The 26,133-nt window shown below is 39.6% G+C and overlaps 1 protein-coding gene across 1 annotated transcript in view; it reads left to right on the top strand.

The window, feature by feature from the left end:
• The window catches only part of RPS6KA2 (ribosomal protein S6 kinase A2), a 156,516-nt gene that overhangs the window by 47,473 nt on the left and 82,910 nt on the right, over nt 1-26,133 (top strand). Inside the window, exons 2-3 of the mRNA XM_082302880.1 lie at nt 14,518-14,634; nt 18,643-18,724. Coding sequence (XP_082159006.1) covers nt 14,518-14,634; nt 18,643-18,724 — 199 coding nt within the window. The remainder of the gene's footprint in view (nt 1-14,517; nt 14,635-18,642; nt 18,725-26,133) is intronic.

The following is a 26,133-nucleotide window of genomic DNA, read 5'->3' as shown; positions in this document are numbered from 1 at the left end:
CCACTTATCTCATGTTGTTGATTAGCTGCAACAGATATCAATGCCAAATTCACTTTTTATATGAGTAAATTTGGCACATATGCATGACATCACCATTAGCAGACTCTAACTGGCATTCTGCCACTGTGGAAAAGGAGAATTGTTTTCACTCAGTGTGCATCTTGTGTTCGCCATCTGTATCCTCTGTTTTTAGGGCCTGATCCTGCAAAACTATTACAAGAACAGTTAGTTATCCAACACCTACTTATGTTGCTGGTGATTACTTATGCCTATTAATGAAGAGAGGGGTTTTTAAGAGCTGGGGCTTATATTTGTGAGGTGGATTCTGAATATCTGTTACAAGTCTTGTAATGATCACCATTCGTTAATAGTATTCATTGTATTTACAGCCATCTGGAGACCATTGTGGGTTCTTGGAAAAAAACACAACAAAAGAGTCTAATATCAGATAGGACAAAACAAAAAAGAGGTAGCTGAAGGGTGGTAGGATACAAGTTAGTAACACATAAAGCGGCATCTGTTCTGATGTTTCTCTGCCCTTCCCAGGGAAGGATTTTCCAGATGTCTAACCTGAATTTTTCATGCTGTGATTAGGTTTATTGCCCCTGACTGTATCCATAGTATAAGTTAGGTTCGGTACATGTCTCCAGTCTTGCATAACTGACAAAATACTGCAGGTAGACATTATAACAGGCTTGGTTTAGGGCTTGTGTTTCCATGCACACATTAGATGGTGGAAAACAGCTTTTGTTTAGGCCAGAAGTATTATCCCCAAGTCCCAGAGTGGCCTGGGAGGGAGTTACAAGACCAAGTCTGAGAATCCCCCTTGAATCTGTCTGCAGTGTTCACACGGGCTGCAGAGCTGTTTCATGCCTCTGCTCAGAACTTCTGGGGCTTTTGTAATAGCCAAAGGGTTACCCTGCAGTGTTGAACAGTTGTGTGGCAGTGGTGGGCTGGGAGATTGTCAGCTTTGCTTACTGTGACTTGTCACCACCCAAACCCTTCCGTCATCGCTCGAGGCCTCGCTGCTGGAACGTGCCCCATGTGTTTTGCCTTACATCTCTCCTAGAGCTGTCCACAACTACAAAACAACCTGGCTCCTTTCATTACTGCTGCTTCTCTGGGGTGCTACACCTTGTGTGAACTGCCACCTCACTCACCTGTGGCTCGCTTTCAGGTTGGGATTCAAAAGACTCCTTACAACTTCCCAAGAGCTGAGCAGCTGGAGGCCTTTTTGAGGTAATACCTCTCCAGGTTCGGAGGGGCAGCAGCTCTGCTCATGTCCCCATTATGCCCTTCATGATGCTGGTGTGGATCCCAGGAATCTGCAGCTGCATCCTATCCAGGTTCCTGCCCAGTCCAACCCTACACTCCTCTTGGCACTCTCCCAGACTCAGCTTACCACCCAAATATTTGTGACAGGATGACTGGAAGGCAGGCAGGAGGTTTTCAGGTAGGGTGGGCAGTAATTTGGTTTGCTTGCTTGTTGATGAAGAAAACACTGTAAGGGATTATGCGCCTTTCATTGGTGACTTCTGAGGGAGAGAGATTCCCAAGTAGCTAACTTGGCTGATGGGCTCTGTTTAGTGTGTAATGGACTCCTGAAGTCTTCAGATGAGCTTTTGTTAAAAAAACACCCCAAAAGCAAAAACAAACTTCTGATTTTACTCCAGATAAAATGCAGCATATACATGTGGATATACATCATATATTTTTTCCTTGTTAATAATGGGAATAATGTTGTGCATTTTCTATAATACTTATTTGTGTTTGGTATACATCATGCTGGGTCAACTTGCAGAATGTGTACAAAAGACTGGTTCTATTTTCAGTACCCTTAACTGTGAGAAAAGTGGCTTAGATTCTTCTGCTCTCTGCAGTTCCAGGAATCTTAGTTATAACTGCTCCTAATCAACCCTCAGTGTCCTTAAAACTTACAGTTACAGCTTGTTGGCGTGAAAGTTGGTACTGAAATGAGAAGCTGATGTGAATTTTTTGCTTCTCTTTACTCTTAATCTCCAAATGAAGGCTATTTACACAGCAGTGTTATACGTCACCCAGCTTTACTTGCTACTTCATAGAACTGGAAGTTTAGATATTGCAACTATGCAGATTGTTTCAGTAACATAGTTTAATGCAAACTCATGACATCGGTGTGTGTCTTCACAAGCATAAGGAGTTCTGTGAAGATAAAAGATTTTGGTATTGACCTGTACGAAAAAGTTTCAGTTGTAAGTTCTGGATAAAATTCAAAGATAGCAGATGACAATTTACTCAGCCTTCATGGATAAAGAAACATTCTGAACCTTGAAAACAAATCAGAAAAAGCACAGTCCGAAAATAATGTTTTTTGGAAAACTGAGCTTTTAATGAAGAAAAATGGAACTCTGCTTTGGCATACCAGGACTCTGCTGTGTAGTCAGCAATAAAAAAAGATGGTTTTAAATGCAAATAAGTTTAAGAATACAAACAAAGCAAAATTTGTGGCAAATTCATAATCAGCTTTTCACTGTGTTTTACATTAAAGAGTTTTTTCCTTACAGTATTAGGTATTAAATTACAGAAACTTTACGTCCCGTGGTGTCTTGGAAACACTGTGGAATTGCTCTTTGTTTATGACAAAATGAGGAAAATGAATGAGCACTGGACTTGTGTATTTGATTAAACACTTCTTTAAAGTAACACTTTTTTTGTGGTTTCAGCTTTCCTCTTTGGCTTGTCATCTTCTGGTTGTGTTCTCTATTTTTCCTTTGTCCATAATATTAATTTCAGCTTCCTGTCGTTACTGGGTGATTGAATTACTTCACTTACCAATCAGTTGTCTTGCTATTGTTTATAAAACATCACTATAGTTACACGTGATACGGATATGGTTGGCTGGCTAGGGTTATAAAATAAGACTCACTCTTATAACTATAGGCTATAACATACTTGTGGGCACAATTGCCTAGGACTCCCTGAGAAGCACAATCAATGCCTTATCTGTAAAGGAAAGATAAGCTGTTTAGTGTCTTGTGTTCCATACATGATTACTGAATTCAACTGATTTTCAAATTTTTTTATGTAGCAAAAAATTGTTGGTGATTATACTGTTGTAACAGATTCTTTTTCAGAATGCTGTCTCCCAGCTGCATTAAGGATTTCACTAACATTGCAGCCCAGTGGAGCTAGCTGGGGATTTTGATATCCATAGCAGTGGGATAGCATCCACCATATGGAGCATCAAAAAAAAATTATTTTATTAGCTTGATGTTGAAAAAAATGAGTAAACCTGTGTAAAGTGTGGCATTGTATTTTGCCGTTCATTTCTCTCTGTTTGGGTTAGTAATGGAAGCTCTATCTGAAATGAATGTTAAAAGTTGAATAGGCAGAACTCATTTAATCTGTGTCCATTCACTTTTCTCTGAATGGGAGGTTAGTCTCTTCCAGGAGCCCCAGACAGCTCTGTGGCTGCTCTGAGCATAGGAACAATCTCACAGTTTACTGTACAGGGTAACTCCAGCTCATTGGGGATAAACTTGAGAAAGAGGTCGTGATGTTGCACTTACGAAGATCTTTATCTGTGCTCTGGTCTTTTTGTAGGTGCAGTTCTGTAATCACTTATGAGCAAACCTGTCCTTTCAGTAAGACAATAAATATAAATTCATCTTCTCTCTCCACCTTGTCCCTTTACAGTGTGCAGAAAACTGATTTTCAGTAAAGCCATTTGGATTATCTTTTTTTTAAAAAAACCCCAGACCAACAAAGCCTTTACCTGTTAAGATGCCATGTGAATTTGTTTTAACAGTTTTCAGCCAGAACAGAAAAATATTGAAATAGCTGCAGGTCAATGAAAACTACCTGGCAGGAACTTGGTAATCTCCATTTGACCTTTTTCTTGCTTGTGTATATGTTAAAAAAAATACTTGTAGAATGGAGGCTTAAGCAGTAAATATGCTCTCAAACTGGTATACTCAATACTTAGAAACCTAGAAAGCTTCTGCACAGAAATGGATTTAACAGAAAGAGCTCCTTTCCACTGCCTTCCTTCATCATCATCACATACCTTTGTTTTCAAAAAGGTTTTTGTGAATAAGATGGCTGAAGATATTAACCAGGACCACTTAATGTAAATGTCCCTTTACACAGCTGGGACAGAGTAAAAGAGCTGCAGGGCAGGTGAAAGCCATATCTCACAGTCTGCAGGAACATGGTGATGAGCGCTGCAGCTGGGCTCAGCTTAAGTTGTCTTGGCAGTTTTCTTACTGATGCCAGGTGATCTAATGAGTCAAATACTACAAGGATTGTGCAAATAAGTAAAATGTATTTGGAATTGAGAGACTGAAGAAACTTTTTTTTTCTCATATGTTTTAAAGTTTCTCCCAGTGTAAAAGTTTGGCATGATACCTGACACAGGGTTGTGGTTTTGCTTCCAGTTTCATGGCCAAGAGCCCTGGTTTCCCTGAGTTATGGTGGCAGATCATGGCAGCAGCCACACAGGGTAAGAATGTCCCTGCAGAAGGATATTGCAATGGTTTGTACAAGTATACATCAGGCCAGAAAAATGAAACTATGAGAGCACCGCACATTATCTGCTGGAGACAGTAGAAAATCCATTGTGAAAAAGGTGTATTGATCAAAAGCTGGCTTGTAAATATCCGGTATAATGCAGTGTGTGTCTTTGGAAAAGCACATATGCTCCATCTGATGTTGAAGGAGTCACTGAGGAATGAGGGAAGGAAGAATTAATATGTATCTGAACTAATTAGCATAGACTTCCTTTACAGTCAGCAGAAAGAGGCAAACTTGCTAAGTCCTGGTTTAGATTACTAGAGGCATACTGTTGTCTACAAGAAAGAAAAGCCTAAAAGCACCCATTTTTTTGTCAGCTGTACAGAAGTTTAGACAGCTAGCTCAGGCAGAGATGTGTATTTGGATGAATCCTACTCTGGAAATTACTTCAGACTTCAGTAGACTGTGGATCAGCTTTGACTAAAGTTTTACTGCTGTGAAGCTGTCATGATAAGTTCCTCAAGATCCCGGTCAGCTGAGAACCAACTAACTTACCACTGCCCCCTTTGTTACCACATTATCCATTGTAAATCTCTGCAGAACAGATTGGTGCCTCAGTTTGACCTCTTTGCAGTCTTCCAGTGTCGCAAAGGTGTTCTTTGCATCCAGATGGATTTTTTTGTGTTTTGTTTATTCTCATTCCCAAAACACACATCTTTTCAGTCAGTGTGTTTACATAATGTATGCTTCTGTTTAGTGTAGTAATTGTAAGCAATTATTCCCTTCACAGAAAGGAGGATGTGTGATAATTATTTAGCATGTTGTTCCTTGGAGAACGACTGTGTGAATCTTTGAGGGACTTGACCTAAACTAGAGGCTTTTGAGAGTTCAAAAAACCACAAAATGTAATGGGCCTTTTCCTGGGTCAGATTTTCAGTAGCCTGCAGAAACTCTGTTTAAACAGGTACTTGTGCATGGTAACAGTCCTTAGGCACTGAAATACAAATGTCTGCAAATAATGACCTGGGTCTTAGCCATGGTTGTAATAAAAGTATACAGCTGAAGAGATAAGTTTTACTATCCCTTGCTAAGTATTTGTCCATGAAACTGGAGCCAGCATGAGATGAGGTATTGTCAGGTACTTTGTGTAACTCTTTTTAAAATTTTATCTGTGTGTTTTTGTATAACTTAAAAAATGGAAGCTGGAGTGTATATAAATAAGCAGAGTCTGGATCCACTGCATTCATAATGTGTTTTGCTGGCCCATCTGAGTTACTGGAGAAGGCTGGATGCCCAAGGCCATTAACCAACTGTGCAGAAAAACACCCCTGGTCCCCATCACACTCTCACCCTTTCTTTTGGAAGCAGTTCTGAGTGTGCCAGGACTGCTTACCAGCTTCCCCATCAGATCACTCTAGTACATACATGCATGCCTGTACTCTCTCCTCATCCCAGAAGGATGGTTAGGTACTTATATTGGATTAAGCTGCTGCATAAAAGGGGCAAAAGTTGCATTTCAAGTTGTATAATATTGCAGTTCTTCTCTTGGTTTACTTCTCTATTGGCATAGGCACAAGCCAATTGCCCTTGACTTGTGTCCTTTTTGATACCTCCTTTTCTCTCTGCCCTCCACATCTTATTCCTCTGTCCATGTTGCTAAATTTGTCATATCATCTGTTAGAATTTCCCTTTTGCCATCTTCTCTCTGCCTCATTTAGCTGCATCAGCCTCTCTCCTTCAATGCCTTCACTGATGCTCTGTGTTGTGAACAGTAGCATTAAAACTAATTTGTATTTGCTTTGATTCTATAATGACCTCACATTAGTCTATTTCCCTATTAATACTCTGCCTGTAAAATGCCATTGAGATAATGAACCTCATTACAACACGTTTTTCCCTAACATCACCAGCAGGACTCCAGTATGTGAAGTACAAGCTGGTTGAACCCTTAGTGGATGCTTGATTTAATTAATGGGAGGACGCAAAATGTGCAAGCAAGCCAGTATTCCTCTTGGAGACAAAATGATAATTACCAAACCGTAGAAGTGATTTGTAAACAGCAGACGGGTATTTTTCCTAAACTGACTAATCCAGCACTTCAGTAATATGATTATCTCTTATTACAGCCTTTTGTGGACTCTGCCTCACATTTTGAGATGAAACCTGGTATTTTTCCTTTAGTATGCATATTAAAGATGATTCAGTTCTTTAAAATCACCATGCAAATGCCCCAGGGCTTTGTATTTTCTACTTCTGTGTTGTGGTGCCATTTACACTGCTGTGGTGAGCAGTGTTTTATTTGGATCGCGAAACAGTGAGGAAATGGTTCAAAATATGTTTTGCTTAAGCACTTTATCTTCCTAGTGCAGCTGGAGTTTTTATTTCACACTCAAATGCACTAGTAAAACACCAGGCACCTTTTTTTTCTAGTCTCTTTTTTTCTAGCTGTGAAGCAGCTGAGTACAGCAATAAGGGAATTGGAGTAATTTAGCAAGTATTTATATTTCTTGAATAGTATCCTTAACAGATAGACTTTTTTTCTGTCTTCTTTTTCAAGCCTAATATCAAAGTATCTGAGCACTTGGTATCTTTCCAGTGCCCAGTGCCTAACCATGCTAAAGAGGAAGATGGCCTTACCTGCATTTCACAGATGGGAAGTTGGGACATGGGGATGTGGGGGGTACCTGTATTCTGGAAATGCATGGAGCATGGGTTGCCATCACATTAGGACTGTCCCATTAGGGCTTTCCTGTGAGTGCTGATGTGCTGCAGCAGGTGCCAGGCAGCTCTGGTGAGTGGTTGCAGTGGTGGTGGGTGGGGGCATCCCTGAGAGGGTCTCTGGCAGGAGTCACCCAAGCCACTCACAGAGAGTTTGTGAGTAGTTCAGAGCAGAGTGCACAGGGAGCAGTACTGACCTGGGAGCCAGACTTGAGCTATGTTGTACTTCTGTTTTTCAATGCAATTATGTATATTGGCCCCTACCATTCGGAGTTGTAAAGGCCAATGCCACACCTGTAAGCTGTGCCACGTAGGATGTTGGTGAAAATGTTCCTGCTCTCATTTGTTGTAGGTTAGAGCAATGTGGCTAAGTTCTTTGTCCTTTAATGGTGTGACTCATTTTGAGACTGTTTTTGGTAAAGTTCACTAATGTATTTGAGTATTTGTAGAGAGCTGCTGTAGGAGTAAGGCTGGCCAACTGTTTGTATTTTTATTTTTTTTTGTGCCCAGATGGTTCTGCTTTTGTCTTTCTCTTTATAACCCCTCAATTTAATAGTTTTTTAGCCACTCTTTCTACTCACCACTCCTCATAAGCTCTTGCACTTTGCAAAAGAAATAACATAAAAATTAGAGTTACCCTGGCTGGTGATTTGAGTCTAGATCAGGAGTTGGTGTCTCCCTGTACTTAATGCGTATCGGCACTTGGGATGGGAAGATTGTTCTCCTCATGCAACTTTGCGGTCATAGTGTTACATATATTTGTCCTAGTCAGGGACTGAATCTGTAAAGACACTACAGTCATCAGATTAAGAGCACCAGACTTCAAGACTGATTGAATATTTCAATCTGAGCTAAAGGAGAATTCAGTTGTAGGCCACCTGATACCTCATGTATACTGGATACATTTCAGATAATTTGTCTATCCATTACTGCAGTATGTGAATTTCAAATTTTTCCTGTGTTAATTCTCATGGTATTCCCAAAGGATAGCAAAAAGCAGCTTTCTCTACTTTTCAGGTTGGGGAAGATGTAGAAAAAATGCCTAATTTATCAAGCTGTAAAGTCCTGATAAGTGGACTATTTCCAACGCCTTAGAGTATTTTTTTAATTGTCTAGATGTTTCAAGTGTATAAATTCTTTTGAAAAATATTCCCTTTCAATAGAAGTTTCATGGCATTTATCAGCAAACATCTCTCTTGTAATGTCATTAAAAATCTGGCCACAATACTTTTCTATTTAAGTGTTTTTCAAAATCATACAGCAAACGTGAATTCATCTCATGAATGCAACTATGGAAGCCCTCAGCTCAGCAGGTTATCTTAGGCTTTCTTCATAGTCATCAGACAGAAATGTGCACTTTTTAGGATGTGATTTCTTTTAAGGATCTGATCTCTTTTAGTCATGAAGTCCCTGCTTCTCTCTATTGACTTCAAAGTAAACCTAGTTCAAAATGTTTTCTCCCGTGCTATAAATGCTTGCATTTATTTAGGTGAATTCAGCCTTAAGTGATTCATCAAAGACATACAGGATGCCTTGTGGCACAAAAGATTTTACCCAAAGCTCCCAGATACTCAAACCTCTACCTCATGGACTTCACCAATCTATCCAGCAGATTGTATTCACTGCCTTTGCTCTCTGTGATTAATCTCTTCCCATTTAGTTTGTTGGACTTCAGCTGAACCCAAACTGTACACGCATGTATTAGGGAGAAGAAAATGAAAATGTAGGATAAAAAACTGGAGCTGGAGAGAGGTGTTAAAGAGAGCTTGTTACCCTTTCTAGAAAAAGGTCTGCTGAATTTAACAGCTGATTTCTACAGAACTTGCTCTTAAGGTTTTTTGTTTCCCAGTAAGTTTTGACATACTTGTTGGAATTCCATGTGAAGATAACACATTCTATTCACATTTGTGAAAGAAATCCCAATCTCTCTTAAAATTGTACTGTACTGTTTAACTCTATATGACCTTTCAAGAAGGTAGGTAAGCTTATGCTAGAAAGCCAAATACAGACCTGGCACAATGTCCAACGAATTCACTGTGAGTTCCACATGCTTCTTAAGGGCTCAGTATGTTCAATTCATTGTTGTTAAAGCAAATGTTTATTTGACAGCAGAGAACAAAGCAACCAGGCCCATTTATGGTATTATTGCTCAGTTTACATCTTTCCAGATGACAGCAGAGGCCAGAACTTGGATTATAACCCATTTAAAATGGGAGATTTCTTTCTCAACTTTTACCCCAGCTGCTGGAGACTGGCTAGGGAAGAGGCTAATGAAAATGCTCCTATACTTTCTTTTTAATGTAGATACTTGTCCTCAAAGAACTAAATGCAGGCCAGCAATTCACTTCCTGCCCTAGGCAGCATTTGAATAGCCTGTTATGTCTATGACACAAATTACTCTCGTATGGGTTGAGCCAGATTAGAAACTGTGAAACAGAGGTAGAAACCTGGCCTCATCTTTATCAGACGCATCCTGTCCTAACTATTCCCATATCACAGTTCTAAACATGCTTCCTTAATGAATCATATTATTTTGAAATGTGTTGCCTGTGATACTTGGTAGTTAAATAATTGTAATTTGGGTTTATGTTAGGTGGTAACCTGCCAAATGGGAAGATCGGTAACAAAATAAAGTCTGTATCCTGAGCATATGCTGTAGACAAATAATGATTATCTCAACAGTAAAATACTTTCTGAGTTATCATCATTTCTTATTTCCTCCTGCTACATTTTCATTGACTTCTTCATTGACCTCAGACCCTAAAGCATGCAAGCCTAAAGGCTGTAAAACTTGCACATCAAAAGTGTACATATTTTTATTGGAAAATGAAGTTTACCCTTCACAGCAATACCTGTATGTCAGTCTTGATCCTCTGCAATGGAGATGACCATGCAAGGAATAAAACTAGGAATCCTTTCTTACTGATTTTTCAAAACAATAATCATGTTATACTAGCACCATGGCTTTGTCCCATGTGACATGGTAGCATAAATTTTTCCACTGGTAAAAGTGACTGACTCTTGAATAATCTCCCCCCTCCTGATACTTCAGGAAGTCTTGATGAGGAAAGCTTTTTGTGTGTGGGTGAAATATGTCTGGCAGTTAAGGTGGTCTCTGCTTGATGACCTTAGCTCTGCTTGTTCAGAAACTAGTTGGGGAGCAGCCAGACAAGACTCCAAAAGGGGCTAAACTTGTCCATTTGCTAGGAGGTATTCTTTCCATAATGTTTGCTGAGAGGTTGTGGAACAGGTAAGATAGTAAATTGAAGAGTGGCTCTCCAGGAAGGCCTGCCCTTTTGTATGACTTTGTACTCCACTGCCAAATCCATACCCCTACACTTGATCCTACTCTGACATGTGACAGTGGGTCAGGAAGTATTATTGCAGTTAGAAGAGTTTTCTGTGGCTGCTCTCCAGCAGCCACTGAGCTTTAGTGCCTCTCTATCTCCAAGGCTGCATGAAGCAATCCTGGAATTGAGCTGAGATCAATGCTACAGGGAGCTGTTGCCTTCCAGAAGCACCAAAACAGATGTGTCTATGCTATCCACAGTCACAGGGCAAGAACAGAGGCTCTCTTCTCCCATGTCCCAGAGGAGAAGAGATCAAAATGGTCTTTGAATTCTAATAATGAGTTATTTTATGACCAAACCTTCTGCCAGCTTTGGGGGAAGCCTTTAAGTGAGTAATTCAGTAGAGAATCAGACCCGGAATAGGCCTTTCTTGTATTGAGATAGAGAAGCACTCTCCATTCCTCTTTTGTCCTTCCGGTTTTATTGCTCTCCCTCCTCTAGTCTATCCTGCTTGACCATGTGCTTTTTTCAAGCCACCAAGAACATCCATCTCACTTTTGTCACAAGATGATGGGTTTTGTGCAAACATAAATATTTAGAGAAGTTTACAAAAGATTAAGCTTCGTCCAGTCAAGCATTCCTGATGCAGTGTTGGGACAAGTTAGCAGGGAGCAAGAGCCTGGGCTGGTGTGCACAGCTGTTGCAAGATCAAACCGTGGAACATTCACTTTTGATTGCACTGACTTCACTGATCAAAACCATTTTTGAAGTTGGTCGGGTTTTTTTCCAGAGTGAAATCCTTTCCATCAAAACAGCTTCTTCAGTGTGCAGGCTTTGTCTGTATCGTGGTTCTCTTCACTCACATTTATTGTTGTTGTGCAAATTCCTGATGAATATATGGTGCGCTTCCTGGAACAGGGGAAAATAAATCCATATTAGACAAGTTTCTAGGTGCAACACAGAGCAAAAATAGTTGGGAGACCTGCCCACAATACTTGTGCTTTAACAGTTTGGGTTTCACTCTGATCATCAGTACCTGAGAAAAATTATGCCAGATTCCATATTAGCATAATACAGAGAGACTTCAAATGAGAAAATCCCATGTAAGTAAGAATGTAAATAAAGAATATAACACTGGTTGGTTGGTGTTGGGTTTTTTCCTAGTAAGGTAAAACAAACAAACAGAAGTTATCCCATAACTTATGCAGCCAGTAAGTAGTAAGAGTACAGAAATACATTCAAGGCAAATGGGTGCATGTGAGCAAACACTCCAAGCATGTATTTCCTTTAAGGAGCTGTGTCTGTCTTCAGTCTCAAGCGCTGCCCGTTTGGCTTTCTGATCCAGTGGGAAGTGAATTTGTCATACCATCTAAAATACTATCTACCTCTTGGACAGCTCACAAGTGACACCACTGTGGTGATGATGGATGAAAAAACAGCTGTCTGGCATGCTTTTCTTCAGTGCTGCTTTGCTGCTCCTTTCTAGAGGGGTGACCACAGGAAATCCACAGGAAATCCTACCTTCCTAGAAAAATATCCTGCTTCCTCCTAAGGATGCATGGATCAGCCAGCTCAACTGGACCGTGGGCAAATTGAAAGAGAATAATCTTTTGTAGGCAGTGGCTCAAGCTTCAGTGTTTGAGACACTGAAAACCACAGTGGACAAAAACCCAGCTGGTTGGTCTGATCAAGTGTTGGTGATATTTTGGGCAGGACTGTTAGACTAGATGACCCCCAGAAGCCTCTTCTAACCAATGTTTTTTATATTTTGATAACCAAAAATTTAACATGTTTTTTCTGTCTTTAAAATCCATGCTTCTCTGATAAACATTGCTAGGCCTTGTATTTGGTTTCATTTTTTGTAAATACTCTTCTTTTTTTTCCTGAGCTTTTAATTAAAGATGCATATAATTAAAGTACTGTTTTTATTGCATGTTATAAATTATTTATGCTATTCTATGGGAGTGCTAGAAATTTTTAAGCACTCTTCCAGCAAGCTGAATTTTCATCATTTTAATACTTTTAATATATTCCTGTAACTGAACACGTTTTATGAACCTAAAGAGGTTATATTAAATTTAGTAATACAATGAGAAATAACACTTAGGGTTGTAGGTCTGTTACTTTGATGAGTAATATGAATGGGCAAATTGAAACTCACTCATCATTTGAATTGCAAATGTAGCTGAAAGTGACTTCATAGTTCAGGCTGGAGTACAAAAAAATGGAAAAAAATGATATATTTAATATCAGAAAGTTATGCTATCTCACACAGCAATTAAAGCCAGAAGGGTGAAAAGAGAGATCTTTGCAGTTCTGTACTTAGAAATCCTTTAAATTTCTCTGTGAAAACCGTTCATTGGTTTCAAGCATTTCCTTTCAGGCAAACCTTAAACTACGGGAATTAGGATCAGAAAAATGAGTTGCTCTGAGATGATGATTCTTTTCCATGATTGTGGTAGCACAAATGAACTAGAGGAAACTTTCCAAACCAAGAAGAGGATATAGTCCCTATTCCAAAGCATATGAGTGTAAAGAGGCAGGGTAGGGAAGAGGAGGGATGAAACCACAATACAGAAAGAAATCTGGGTAATGCAAGCTGTGTATCTGACAAATTACAGCTGGTAAAAACTGACAGCAATTTTTCTGGAGGAGAAAAAAAATCAAATTTATTCTTATTTATCACAGAATGTGTTTTGCCAAATGTTTGGATTGGTTTTTTTTTTAATGCCTTTTCATTTTTAGGAAATTATTTATATTTTCTCGACATTAATTACTAAGTGTGGGAAATAAATGTTATATTTCTGGATCTTATAAGGATTTTTTGGGGGAAGAAAGGAAAATTGCAGGAAAATTGCACATAAAAAATGTTTGTGAGATTCCAGTTATTTCTTCTGGGTGCAGAAACATTCAGACATATCCCTAAATGAGTAATTCCCTTCGAACTGGGAAATGAAACAAAAGTTTTGTACTCAAAATCCATATTTTTGTTGTAGAGAAGTTAGAACAAGTAATTTGAAAAAAAACCCCAAAACCAAACAAACCAAAAAGCTCAAATGTAGGTGTACAAAACACGACAGAAATAAAAGGGTGTGTAAATGTTATCTTTCCTTATCATTGTGTCCTTGAGAAGTAGGTCCTTTCTTCCAGGTTTCTTTTCAGCTCAATGGCTTTCTGGGTTGCTGCAAACTCCGTGTCGTCCCTCTGGGTCTCACTTGACCCAATTGCTCTCTTTTTAGAGGAACATGCCAAAGTAACATGAAACAACTGAAACTAATGCCATATGTCACAGCTTGCACGATGAAGGTCCTAGTTCAACTGGTGTCTTTGAGGAATGGGCATCTATTGACAGAGGAGGTATTTTAACAAAAGAACCGGGACAAATCCAAAGCATATAAAGCTAATTCTTGCAAGCAATGAAGTTTGTGTCAGTCTTCTCCCACCACCCCCTCATTTTACATCTAACTATTAATTTGTTTTCTATTTAAAATCCTTACCAGCAGTAGCTTTCCAATTTTTGAGGTAACTAGGAAGAGGCTCTTTTAGCAATGTCTTTTCTTTATTGCTACTCATTAGAAGAATCGCTGCTTAAGACTAAGGAAGCTTTTTAAGATTGACTTAAATGATGATTTGGGGGGAAATTGAGAAAGTATGTGAAGACAAGTGTGATGGAGCCTCTGCAATGCAGATTTGAGTACATGCTACTCTGCTAGCAAGGTCTCTGATGGGCACCCCTAGCTCTGCAGTGTATTTTTTACTTCAGCTTGTATAATCTGTCTTTATCTAGTCATATTTTGAGGCTCAATAAACAGAACCACCAGGCCTGGATATCCTGACAGTTACCCTCCCCAGCTGGTAATCGACACGTAGAATATTTACACAAGCATTTGTTTCTGTTTTCAAAATTTGCTACATGATTGTAGCATCACAAAAGACAAGATTTTAATAAAAAATATGTTTCCTTAGGATAACAGCTCTGATTTGGGGATTTTGTTTTTTTTGTTTTTTTCCTCTGCAGGAAGAAGGTATCGTGAAGGAAATAGACATCAGTCATCATGTCAAGGAAGGTTTTGAAAAAGCAGATCCTTCTCAGTTTGAACTGTTGAAAGTATTAGGACAAGGTTCATATGGAAAGGTAATTTTTATTGTCACCTAATCACCCAGAACAACACTGAAAATATTGTGTCCTTTCTCTGAGTTCATTTCAAGTGCTGACATTGTGCATATATAAATTATATTGTAGAGGCAGATAAGGAAAGTCCTTCTCTCTTCATTTAAGTAACTCTTCTGTCTTTTAGCTGGATTCCTGGATATGAACCAGTTTAGGAAATAGTGCCTATGGCTCTGGACCTGGACTAATGAGTACAAGCAATTGTTAATAAGCATCACTGTTTACAAAACTAGACTCTCCTCCCTCTTTCTGACCTATCCGCCAGGGAGATGAGTGTGCCACTGGTGCTTAGTTGGAGGATGTGAATGTTCAAAGACTTAAAGAAGTTAGCTGCACAATTCCCACTTAGGGCAACCTCCAGCACATTTCCAAGTCCCAGAGTGCTGTTTAGCTCACACTCAGAGGCCTTGAGAGGGTCCTGGAGATAAACCCCAGTGCAGAATACAGTAATCATTATTGCAAGAGCATGGGGGAAAAAACCCTGCCTGTATGACCATATGCTAATTGGTGGAGAAATAACATTCTCCACCTATCTTAGGACACAGGATTTTCTTAATTCCAAAGACAGTTCTTCAGCAGGGCATGTTGATTGAAAACAAGAACAGGAAGGAAAGATAGAGAGAAAGAAGGAGGAGTCAATTCAGCCTTTAAGTCTTTCCATGGTTTAAATAAGCCATTGAAACCTTTGGAACAGTGAACCTATTGGAAACTAGGCATGGAAGTCCTTATAACTATATTATTCAGTGGAGTTTTAAAAACAGTATTTTCCAGTCACAACCTTAAGTTTTATTCCTAAAGGAAACTATATTTATCAACTATAAACTGTATTTATCACTCAAGAGTATTTGTCAACTTCCTGGTTATTCTAGAATTATATTGATATTAAATCTATTAGAAGTTCCCTGAGATGAGAGGTATCAAGAAAGTTAACATTTAATACCAAGCCTTGAGCTCAATAATTTCTTCAGAGCACAGTGTATTTCAGTTTTAAATATTAAATGAATAATTTAAAGCAAACATCTCAAAATTAGGTTTACTGTGTGACTCAGTGTAAGAAGGAGAAGAACAGGAGAAGGAAACATCTTTCACAAAAGTAACAGAGGCAGAATGGTCAGTTTTCATATTCAGGCAGTAAAGATTTTAGAAATGGTTCACTGGCTACCTTAGATTGTATTGATGTATTTTCAGTATTGTTTGAGTTGGCCTTCTAGCCTTAAGCATTTTATAAGCAAAATGCCTAGTCTCTGCAACCACTCCCCAAAAGGAGGTCCGATTTCTGGGGCATCAGGGTGCGTGTGGGCAGTGTACCTGTCTGGAGCTGCGTGTGATTACTTCCCATATGTTATGTGAGAAAGATCAGTAATTACCCCAGAGCAGCAAAGACACAGGGGAGAGAGGTCTGCTCCGTGTTTCTTATGCAGTCCCCAACCCTGTACATTTTCATCTCCGTGATATTTGAGCTAATGGTTCAAATCCATGCCTCTGGGGATGCAAACCATTAGGTTTTCAAGTTGTTCACGCAAGGCCTAAATAATTTCTCGCAGGATTAGAGATGATGTCTTTGGTGTTAGAGGGAGTGCCTCTAACACTCTTGTGCTGCAGAGCACTTGCTTTTTAGCTTTTTAGACCAGGTTTTGGATGATGCACCAATTGTTCCAGCTAAGGGAGTTTTGCTAGTTCAGGTGTTAATAACCTGAGGTGTTTGCAAACATATCAAACTAGAAAATTGAAAGTCATGCTCAGCCACATGCACATTCTCTTCTGGCAAACTGGTATAGTACAGCTAATATAACCTGTCAAGTAAGCATTTCAGGGCTACTTGGTGGTTTCAAGAACCTTTAAGAATAATCAGAAAGATGACATCATTTTTAAATACAATGCATTTTCATTTGTTCTGTTCCTTTCTGGCTTGGTGGTTATTTTGATGTCCTCTGAAAAAGAACACAGTGTTCTTGACTCATCTCTTTTGGAGGGAATGCAGGCAAATGCCCTATCCCATGCTACAGTGAACAGCTGACTAGTGACTAGTAATGTAAATTGATAATTTTGCTTATTACAGCAACATGGGTATTAAAGGCTTTGTAAGATTATATAGCAGACAAGATATTTCAAGAACTGCAGCCTGATATTTCTGCAGATGCAGCATGCTGTGCTGGTCTGTGTGCAGTGCTGCTGAAAACCATTACCTTAAGGGTTTGGGTTTTTGGTTTTTTTGGGTAAAGAGTCCATAAATGTTTTTAAAGAATAATAATACAGCTGAAAATCTAGCGTCTGGACAAGCTTACTTTTGACTTTCTCCTCCTTTCCAATCTAATACAAAAATTAAATCTTTTACTTGACATGGATAGAAAAATATCCCAACTTTCCTCTGTAAACTTCTAAATGAATTGACTTTCTGTTAATTCTGGAGCAGCTGAGCTTAATTTATCATGAATAGTAACAAAAACACTTCAGAAAATATTATGTTTTCCTGTTGCATCCAGTTTTCATCATTTTTTCCTACAGTTGTGAGCACTGGAGGTATTTGTATGTTCATCAGCCTAGGAAGCAGGAGCTGGGAGCAAGCAACGTGTGCCGAAGCTCGTCAGGTCAGGGCAGCTCAGCTGAGGAACTGTGTGTATCTCCTGTGCACAGGAAACATCTTGAGAGGGGAAAAAACCTATCAGATAATGTCATAGAAGTGTTGCAGCTGTGATGCTGTCAGATGTAAGAGTCCTGGTGAAGTTGTTCAGAGAGAATTTACCTTTTTGTTTTCCAGCTTCTGTACCTGCTTGATAAAAGTTGTTCTCCCTTCCCACAAACCTTTCCTCAAAGGGTTTTGAGAAAATCTAATCTGTTTACAGGTTGGAGTTTCTTTAGGAGGAAGAATCTTTCAACTTGCAAAAATTGTGCTAGAAACATACTTCCTCCTTCCTTTATTTTGGCTTTTTATATTTTAGGTTGAGACAGTTAACAAAGCTGTGTGGTTCCTGAACAGGCAATTAATAAAATAATTGCCATTGAATTTTTAATCCAACTAGACATTCATTAGTTACATAATTTCACTTATTCTTTGTTAATTCAGATATTAATAAGTATATGCTGTGTATGTGGGGACTATATTTTTATTTCCACATTTGGCTTTACTTGAGTTTCTGTCCAGTAACACAAGTGCTGAAATAAAAAAAAAAAAAAAGAAGACACACTGCTGCCTGGTACTTCTGACCTCAGCAGATAGAGTGTGTCCAGCTAAAAGATTTGTTTGTTTTATTTTCAAATATTAAAACACTGAAAGTCTTACAAAGACCAAACCTAACCACTGATTCCTTTGTTCACTACCCCTCCAGTGCTCAGGTGCACTCAGGGGCAGATCAGAAATATTTGCATGTAGTAAAACAAAAAGAGTACAACTTTAGCTACAAACTTTATTTTATTTTAATTAAAAATTTACACTTTCAGAAGATGAAGCATAGGAGACTGTAACAGGGAAAACTGTCTTTTTTATAATAACAACAGATTTTCAGCTGTATGAACTTTCTGCTTCAGCTGCATCTTAGGCAAGTTGCTAATCATGACTTATGGCATAAATGGCACCAAATTGATTTTTTTCTTTAATTTAATTGATGGCAATAATTTTAAGACACAGCACATTCCTAGACACAAATGAGACGTAATTTTTTTTTTCATGTAAAGCTGGTCAGAATAGGAAGAGATATGTGCACACTGATTCTAACTTTTCACCCATCTTTAACTGAATGTATAAGGTCAATTAATAATGTTGAAAATGGATTTTTTTGTGAGGTGGTAAAGGCTTAAAACTGAAAATCTCCAGAGCTAGCTCAACCAATTGCAGGTGAAACAGAGACGAAATGCTTTCAGCTAGTAATTTTCATTAGAATTCGTGAACTATAGTATCTATTTTCCTGTCAAATGCAGTAAGTCTTGTAAGTAGAAATTCAGTACTCATCTGTTCAAAACATTTGCTTTTTACAGGTATTTCTAGTCAGGAAGATAAAAGGATCTGATGCAGGCCAGCTTTATGCCATGAAGGTACTTAAGAAGGCAACTCTGAAAGGTAAGGATTGGGACAGTGGCTCCAGTCTCTATTTCTGTGCTACATAGTAATTTATTTTTCTTGCTGTTTTTTACATTGTTGCTGCCTTGCAGTATATGACTGCATAAACATGTCTCTGTCATCCTCCAAAATTCTGCCTCACTGTAAGTGAATGTTCTAAAAAGAACTTAAACCAAAATATGTTACCTATGCTGTGTGAGAGCAGGAAAGCAGAGATCTGCAGCTTCCCAGCTGCATGCTTTCTTTCTTTTCTTAGTGTTATTTTTAGGACTTCTGTTTGGTATATATCAATTTCTATTGAAGTGTCACTATCTTTCTGTTGCTGAAGTAAATAAGGATATTGCTGAAGTAAAACCTGGCTCCTGCTGGGCAGAATGGCCTTCCCAGCTGGTGCTTCTCACTGTGTGCCTTAAAAACCATGGGAACATGTTTTCAAGTGTGAGGACTCATTCTTAGATGGTTGAGATCATGCTGTTTCCTAGCTCATGGGCTGTAGGAGGCTAGGGCCAAATGAATGATGTTCAAAGCTGGTCATTCTCTTCTGGGGCCACAGCCTGCTACAGACAAAAAAGAAATTTCTAGTCAAGCCCAGGACTGAAAAGCAAAGAGAGTTAAGTTCAGTCTTAGTTGAAGTCCTTACTGGTTGACCCTCCACAGAGTAAGGAGGATGCAATCATCTTCTTGTTTCCCTGACCCAGCACTGTTTTGTTCTTTCCCTCAAAAGCCTGACACGTTTTGCAGATAAGGTGGAGACCATTCATTTTGTCTGGAGCAGATGTTTTGCTTTGTCTCAGACAGCATGGGTTTCTGCAATGCAGTGTCGTGTCTAAATTTTTGTCATAACACGAAGAGTAATTGTTAAGTGACCAGATAGTTCTGGTCACTTAAAAATCCAGATTTCTATAGCATGCCTTGCTTTTGGGGAACCAAAATACGAATAAAGCTACCAGTAATTGCAAGGTAGAGCTACTGCAGGTGGTGGCAAGCAGAGCCAGCACCTCTTCTGAGTAGTGGCCAAAATGGGGAACGGGCACACCAGGCATTTAGACAGTCCTTTCCCCTAAGAAAGCCTTTTCAGGGACATGTTAGCTTGAAGCAATGCTGGCATGCTTATCTTTTTGTTTGGAATCTAAATGAGAGTGTTTGTTCTAGCAGAACAGCCTAGTGTAAATAAACACTTAAATAGTATTGTGCCTAAGACATGTGAAGTAATAGGTCAGGCCTGTGTGCATAATGTGTATGACAGAGTGATTCTCTGACTTCTCAACCAACAGCAGGACCGTGAAATGCCCAAACTGAGCTGAACTCAATTGCCAGAGTCTTCCCCACGAGAGAAAGTCATCTCCTGATGGTGTCTGAGCAAGGTCTGTGTAACCCCTCAGACATCAGAATGTACCAGAAACTTATTTCTGTTTCTTTCAACAACCCAGAATTTTTTTACCAAAAGAAAAAACTGGGTATTCCCTCTTTTTCTGTAGAACTCTGAGAAGTGTTTAGCAGGAAGAGCTCTGGAGAGGGGGAGGGTTTCTTTTGCATCCCCAAACAGGATACCGTTACTTAATATTTGATAGCAAAATATGTAACATTAGATTCCACTGTAAAAGACCTGTATTGTGGCAGTATTTCAGGAAGTCTCAAAATTTAGATGGCGATTTTAAAGTACCCAAAGTGTTCTATCAGGTTCCTATTCTGTCAAGAGCAGGCACCTCTTTGCAGTTCTGTGGTTCTTTACAGCACAGAAAGGCTGTTTATTGTTTTACTCAAGTGTGGGCCACAAGATCCAAAAATCGAGGCTATTCTGTGATTTTGTTGGATTGTATCCCTTTCCCATTCAGACTACTTACCCCTCTGACTGCTAGCTCTGGATTTCCCATTAATCTCAAGATAACCAGCACAGGGGTAGGAGCTAATTTGTCCACACCACTTTCTACAAATAAGTTAAACCTGACAGCTGTTTAATTCAAAGTACAAAAATAAAGACAGAACCCCATTGGCACGGGGCAAGTGAGACAAGCAGCAAGGAGGATTGCTGTCGGTAAGCTTCCATGTAACTTTTGGCACAGAGATGATTTCTCTGACAGCTTAATTTCATCTTTTAAGTGAGAGTGCTGAATTGTTGCTGACTACCTACACTCAAAAAGGCTGGAAGTCACTCCAGTGTGAAGTATTTATTAGCACGTCAAGCAGTGGGAGCAAAGCTACAGGTATGTGTTAGCGCTGCATTCAGCATTTGCTGACAAAAGGCACGCTACGAGTTACATTTCAGAATGATTTTTCTTTCTGCACTCTGCACAAGTACCACATGGAGCAGGAAAGTCAGAGCTCTCTGTGCCAATGCCGCTGACTTGGCCAGACAGCCCTAAATGTTACTGCAGTTAATTTCTTGAGTGAAACAAGTTTGCAAAGTATGTAAATGGGAAGTCAGAGAGAAAATAAAAGAAGATGGGATAGAAAAGCTGGTTTCTTTTCTGGATTAGTCTGAAGAAATAAAACCTGGATAAATAAGACTCCTTCAGGAGTGGTGGTACTTGCTCTGAAGAACAACCATAATAGGTCCTGTTGAGGGGTTTAGTATCCTGGGAGCCTGACTGTGGCTGTGGCTGGCTGGTAATGTTTAGGAAGAAGCAGAAGTACAAAATGGTGCTTTCTCCAGTGAGTCTGCTGCCTCCTGTCCCTTTCCAGGGTAGTTGCCCCTTGTTAGCATGATTCGAACTTCACCAACAGCAAAGGTTAGTTATAAGAAGGGTACAGCAAGCAGCAGCAGAACTCTTCAAGCGTTTACAGTTCAAAAATTGTTTTTGATACAAAAGAGACTTTGTAGATCAATCACATGTGTAGATTTCAGCTTGAAAAAGATCTGTTAATCAGCAGACCTTTCCTGTTGTGAAGGGAAAATTAGGCTCTAAACTCTTTCCAGTTTAGACTGTAAAAGTTTGCAGAGGCACATGCTGTACACATGAATTTTTGTGAAAATGAAATTAATCTTAAGCTCATGAAGGTTTATTTTAAACATAGAGATATCGGAATAAGCAGCTGTAACAGCATGGATCCTTGAAAGTGAAAAAGCCACTGTTAATTTTTGTTGTAGATGAGAGCATCACACATACGTTTCTTTCCTTTCTGCCTCATTTCCCTTTTTGGGAGCTTGTGTGTATCTGATTTTAAAGCAGAAAGCTCTCTGAAGAAACTAGTTAAGTGTTTCATTCTAATTATTGACTTTAAGAAAACCTCGTTCAAAATGTTTAAGGATGTTATGTGTGGTAGGTGCTAGATACGGAATACATCAGCTTGAAGGCTGCATGTATGTGTAACTCTAAGTTATCTATCTTTCAAATGCTGTATATTAAACTACAGTGCCTTAATAGCTTAATTTGAAAATATAAATCCTTTTGGGGCATCTAGGTGCTCAAAGATATTTAGGCATTTAAATACCTTCCAGGAGTGACACTTTTGCCTTTCAGAATGCCATTAAATAATACACTTAAAATACAATCTTAAAATGTTGCTTTCATGTCTTTGTTATACTGTACTTTTTCTTTAAAGTCAGATTTTTAGATAGAAAGTTGAAAGATAATAAATCTTATCTATATGTTTAAAAGCTTACAGAGATATATCAGCAAATCTCTACTGCCCACTCTGAATACATTGTAAATCTGAGGGAACCAGAAATAGACCAGGGAGTGTTTATTCTGTGTGTATGTGTGTCTGGTATTCACCAGCAAAGTTGGAACAGAGGGCCATGACAAGCTAATTGTTTTGATTCATTCAGTATTTCTCTTGAGGTGTCTCAGGCTCCATCAGCTTTACTGAATGTGCTTCAGGATTCCATGATCAAGAGTTGTTCAGATTGGTTATGGTGTAAGCCTCATTAAACACCCATGAAATGCCCATAAATCCCCAGCAGGTTGCTGTGCCAGAATCTAAGGGAGCTTGAAAATCAAAGACCCATTCCTCCAGCAGCCGTGCAATCTGAGAGAAAGCGGCATGAAGCTTTAATTCACTGCCATAATGCTTATGAATTTTATAAATATTACAGTGATGAGGTAGCAAGGGTTATGTGATGGATCATGAGGACACTGTTTGCAGCTGCCCATCTGGTTGGCAATGGGCTGTGTAAGTCTTGGCACTGGAAGCCATTTGACCCTGAGAATGCAATCTACCTTTTTCTTCTTAAGGGGTTTAGAAATGATAATCTGTTTAGAAATTATAAGCTTTGCATCTTATGATCCCCTCAGTTTAAGCCAGCAGGCTTAAGTGTTTGGTGATGTGTGATGGTTATAGGTGCAGTAGGCCATGAGAGCAGCTTTAGTGACTCACTGAGAGCTTGAGTGTTCTCAGGGATCGATGATGTTAAATATACCCTAAATTGAACTAACTTAGATGTCACCAGGTGAAGTGTGATTTCTATCTAAACCACTGATAAAATTGTAGTAGTGGTTTCCCTGATTGGACACCAACCAAAATGGCTCCTTCTGTTTTCCTCTGTATGTGACTCAGTTTCCCTGTAACGACTGCGATGTTTAGATATCAGATACAGAAGTCCAGTGGTTTCCCTCTGGTTTGAAGGGAATAAAACTCCAACAAAATGAGAAACTGTAGACAATATTAACCTATAAAGCAGGACTCAGAGTCTTCACCTCAGGTAAAACTAACTCTGTTGTTGAGGTTTTCAAGGTGTCTTTTTCTATTTTGTTCAGTCCTTGTGTTTGGTGAGAGGCCCTGGTACTCATCCAAGTTCACTATTTAAATTTTGGTTTATTATCTTTTCTTAAAGTATTCTGCTATATTTTTTATGTCTTCTTAGGCCTCTTATTACCTGCTTCTGAAAATTTCACCAGGGAAGTCCTCTCCACAGGACAGTCCAGACCCCACAGCAGAGGTACCCTTGCCCTGCAGTTTGGAGGAAAGGTTGCGTGCTCTGCATCCTTGGAGCTGCTGCTTATGCACGGCTTCTTTAGTCTGAGAATTGTAACCCTCCAAATGTCAGGTCTCTGAGCTCAAAAACCCACCCATTGCTGGACCTGAAAGTGCCCTTAAAGATCCAGCTGAGACATAGACTCACCCCTCTCCACCAATAGCCATACACTAATTTTTCAGTCTTGGAAGGAAATAGCAACTTCTGTGTGCACAAACACTAAAATATTTCGTTCCTCTGTATATTTCCCAGTGGTTCTAAAATGCAAAGATCAGCCTAGTCAGTACATGCTGAACCAGGCAGCAGTGCTCTTGGGTCACCATCTGGACCTGGCCCATTCACATGCACATTTTGTCTGGGGTAGGAGTAAAGAAGTGCTGCAGAACGTGCCAAGCTTCCTAACAGTTTAGGAGAAAATTGGATTCAGTAGCGTTCACCTGAGGAAGCAGAGCTTTCTTTCCTCTGGGGGAGTTTTGAAAATGAAACCAAGAAGGTCTTCAACAACCAGTGCTTGGGCTGTGTTTTTACAGTGGCTTTGCAAAGTTACTTGCATCAGACCACCTTTTCCTTCCTCCCCTAAAAAGTCAGCTTGCCTAGGGCTTGCTTTCTGAAGGAGGAAAGGGTACAGTATGCAAGAGAGAGCTCACTTACACTGATTCTAATGGGCTGTGGAGAATAAGGTGTTTTTGTATTATAAGGAAAATGACCTGTGTTTAGGCAACTCATTATGTGTCAGTAAATATTATAGAAAGTCCTAGCCTGCATATACGGCAGACTGGACAGGTCAAAAAACAGCAAAAAGCCTTTCTGGAAGTTTGTTTTTATAGTATTTGCTGAAGTGTCTGTTGAGATTGTAGCTTCTGGGTTAGATACTTAATACTCCTTAGTGATTCTGTACAGTGTTTGGGTTCAGATTTGGATGAGAAGGGAAAACTTTTGCATATAAATATAAACAGAACACGCATCACTTAAAGATTTCATTATCTGTTTTATTCAAACCATGTGGGAGTTTGCATTCTATGAAGTCCTGATTAAATTATAGTGCCTTCACAATGCCAAGTGCATTGTGAAGATTCTGTTAGGAGGCAAAAAAATTCCCACTGCTAAGACATTAAAGAAATGAACACTGGATATTAAAATGCTCTCTGTTTTGTAGCAAGGGAACATTTTGGCTCATTTGTTTTTACACAAAAACCTGTTGTTCCTTATGGAGATTTCCTAAGTGCAAAAGAAAATTCATCTTTCTCTTTGTGAAAATGTTGGCTGTTGAGTTCTGTATAGGGCTCAGAGAGGGGTGGCGAAGTTGGTGAAGGGTCTGGAGCACAAGTCCTATGAGGAGTGGCTGAGGGAGGTGGGGTTGTTTAGCCCGGAGAAAAGGAGGTTCAGGGGTGACCTTATCACTCTCTACAACCGCCTGAAAGGTAGTGAGGGGTTGGCCTCTTCCCAGCAACTAGTGATAGGATGAGAGGACAGTCTTAATCTGCACTTGAGGGGGTTTGGGTTTGACATGAGGAAGAATCTCTTCACAGAAAAACACTGGATGTGGCACTGAGTGCCATGGTCTAGTTGACAAGGTGGTGTTCAGTCATAGGCTGGACTCTGTGATCTCAGAGGTCTTTTCCAACCTGATTGATTCTGTGATTCTGTTCAAACTGCTGCTCAGGTTGCTGAACAGCAGGCTCTTCCTGTTGTCCGAAGCAGGGCAGAATTAAGTCGTCTTTGCCTAAATATAGGTAAAAAATTAAAATCAACTTCCCTCTCTTTCTCTTTGTCATCCAAACAGACTGATTCACATAGGAACACACACTTCTGTGCTTGTCATTTCTGCTGCAGGTAAATGCAGCAATATTGCCCAGTCCTTTCCTGTCCACACATTTCTTCCAGTGTAACTCTGCTGTTACAATAATACCAAATTATAGCTCCCTGCATAATTGTATGTTCATTTGGAAAGCAGCTTCAGCCACTTAGTATGCTGCTGCCTGAAATAGCTTTGTTTTATTCTCCCCAAAGAGCACACAGGACAGGACTCACAACCAAACTCCAGCTTTCTTCATGAGCAGTTCAGCAGCAGAAACTGTGGAGGGAGCCCTAGCATCCAACAGCATTGGTGCTTGGGTTTGACGGAGCTTTTGAAGGAACTCTTCCAGTCATCTCCCTTTGCTGTGCCTGGGTTTGCCAAGCACACAGGCAAAGTTCCCTCCTGATGAAACTCACTCAGGAGCCCACCCAGTGCCCTCCAGCCTCTCATGGCCATTCAGGTCATGGCCCCAAAGTGCGACAAAAAGTGTGAGGCCACCTCGGGTCCCAGCACCCACCCCACTGTTGTTTGCTATTGATTGGAACCACACTGCTTATTAGTGCACCCACAGGTTTATGCCAAAGTTTCAGACTTTGTTATGAAGATATGGAGTGCACCTGTATTCACATTTTTCACAAGGCATACCACAGAACTGTCTTAAATTTTTCAATTTTTTGCTAGGCTAAAGCGCCCCCG

The sequence above is a fragment of the Coloeus monedula genome (genome assembly GCF_965178545.1).
Source record: "Coloeus monedula genome assembly, chromosome: 2".
Classification (NCBI taxonomy): Eukaryota; Metazoa; Chordata; class Aves; order Passeriformes; family Corvidae; genus Coloeus; species Coloeus monedula.
The sequence above is the reverse complement of the archived record's forward strand: the minus strand, read 5'-3'. Positions and strand labels throughout refer to the sequence as shown.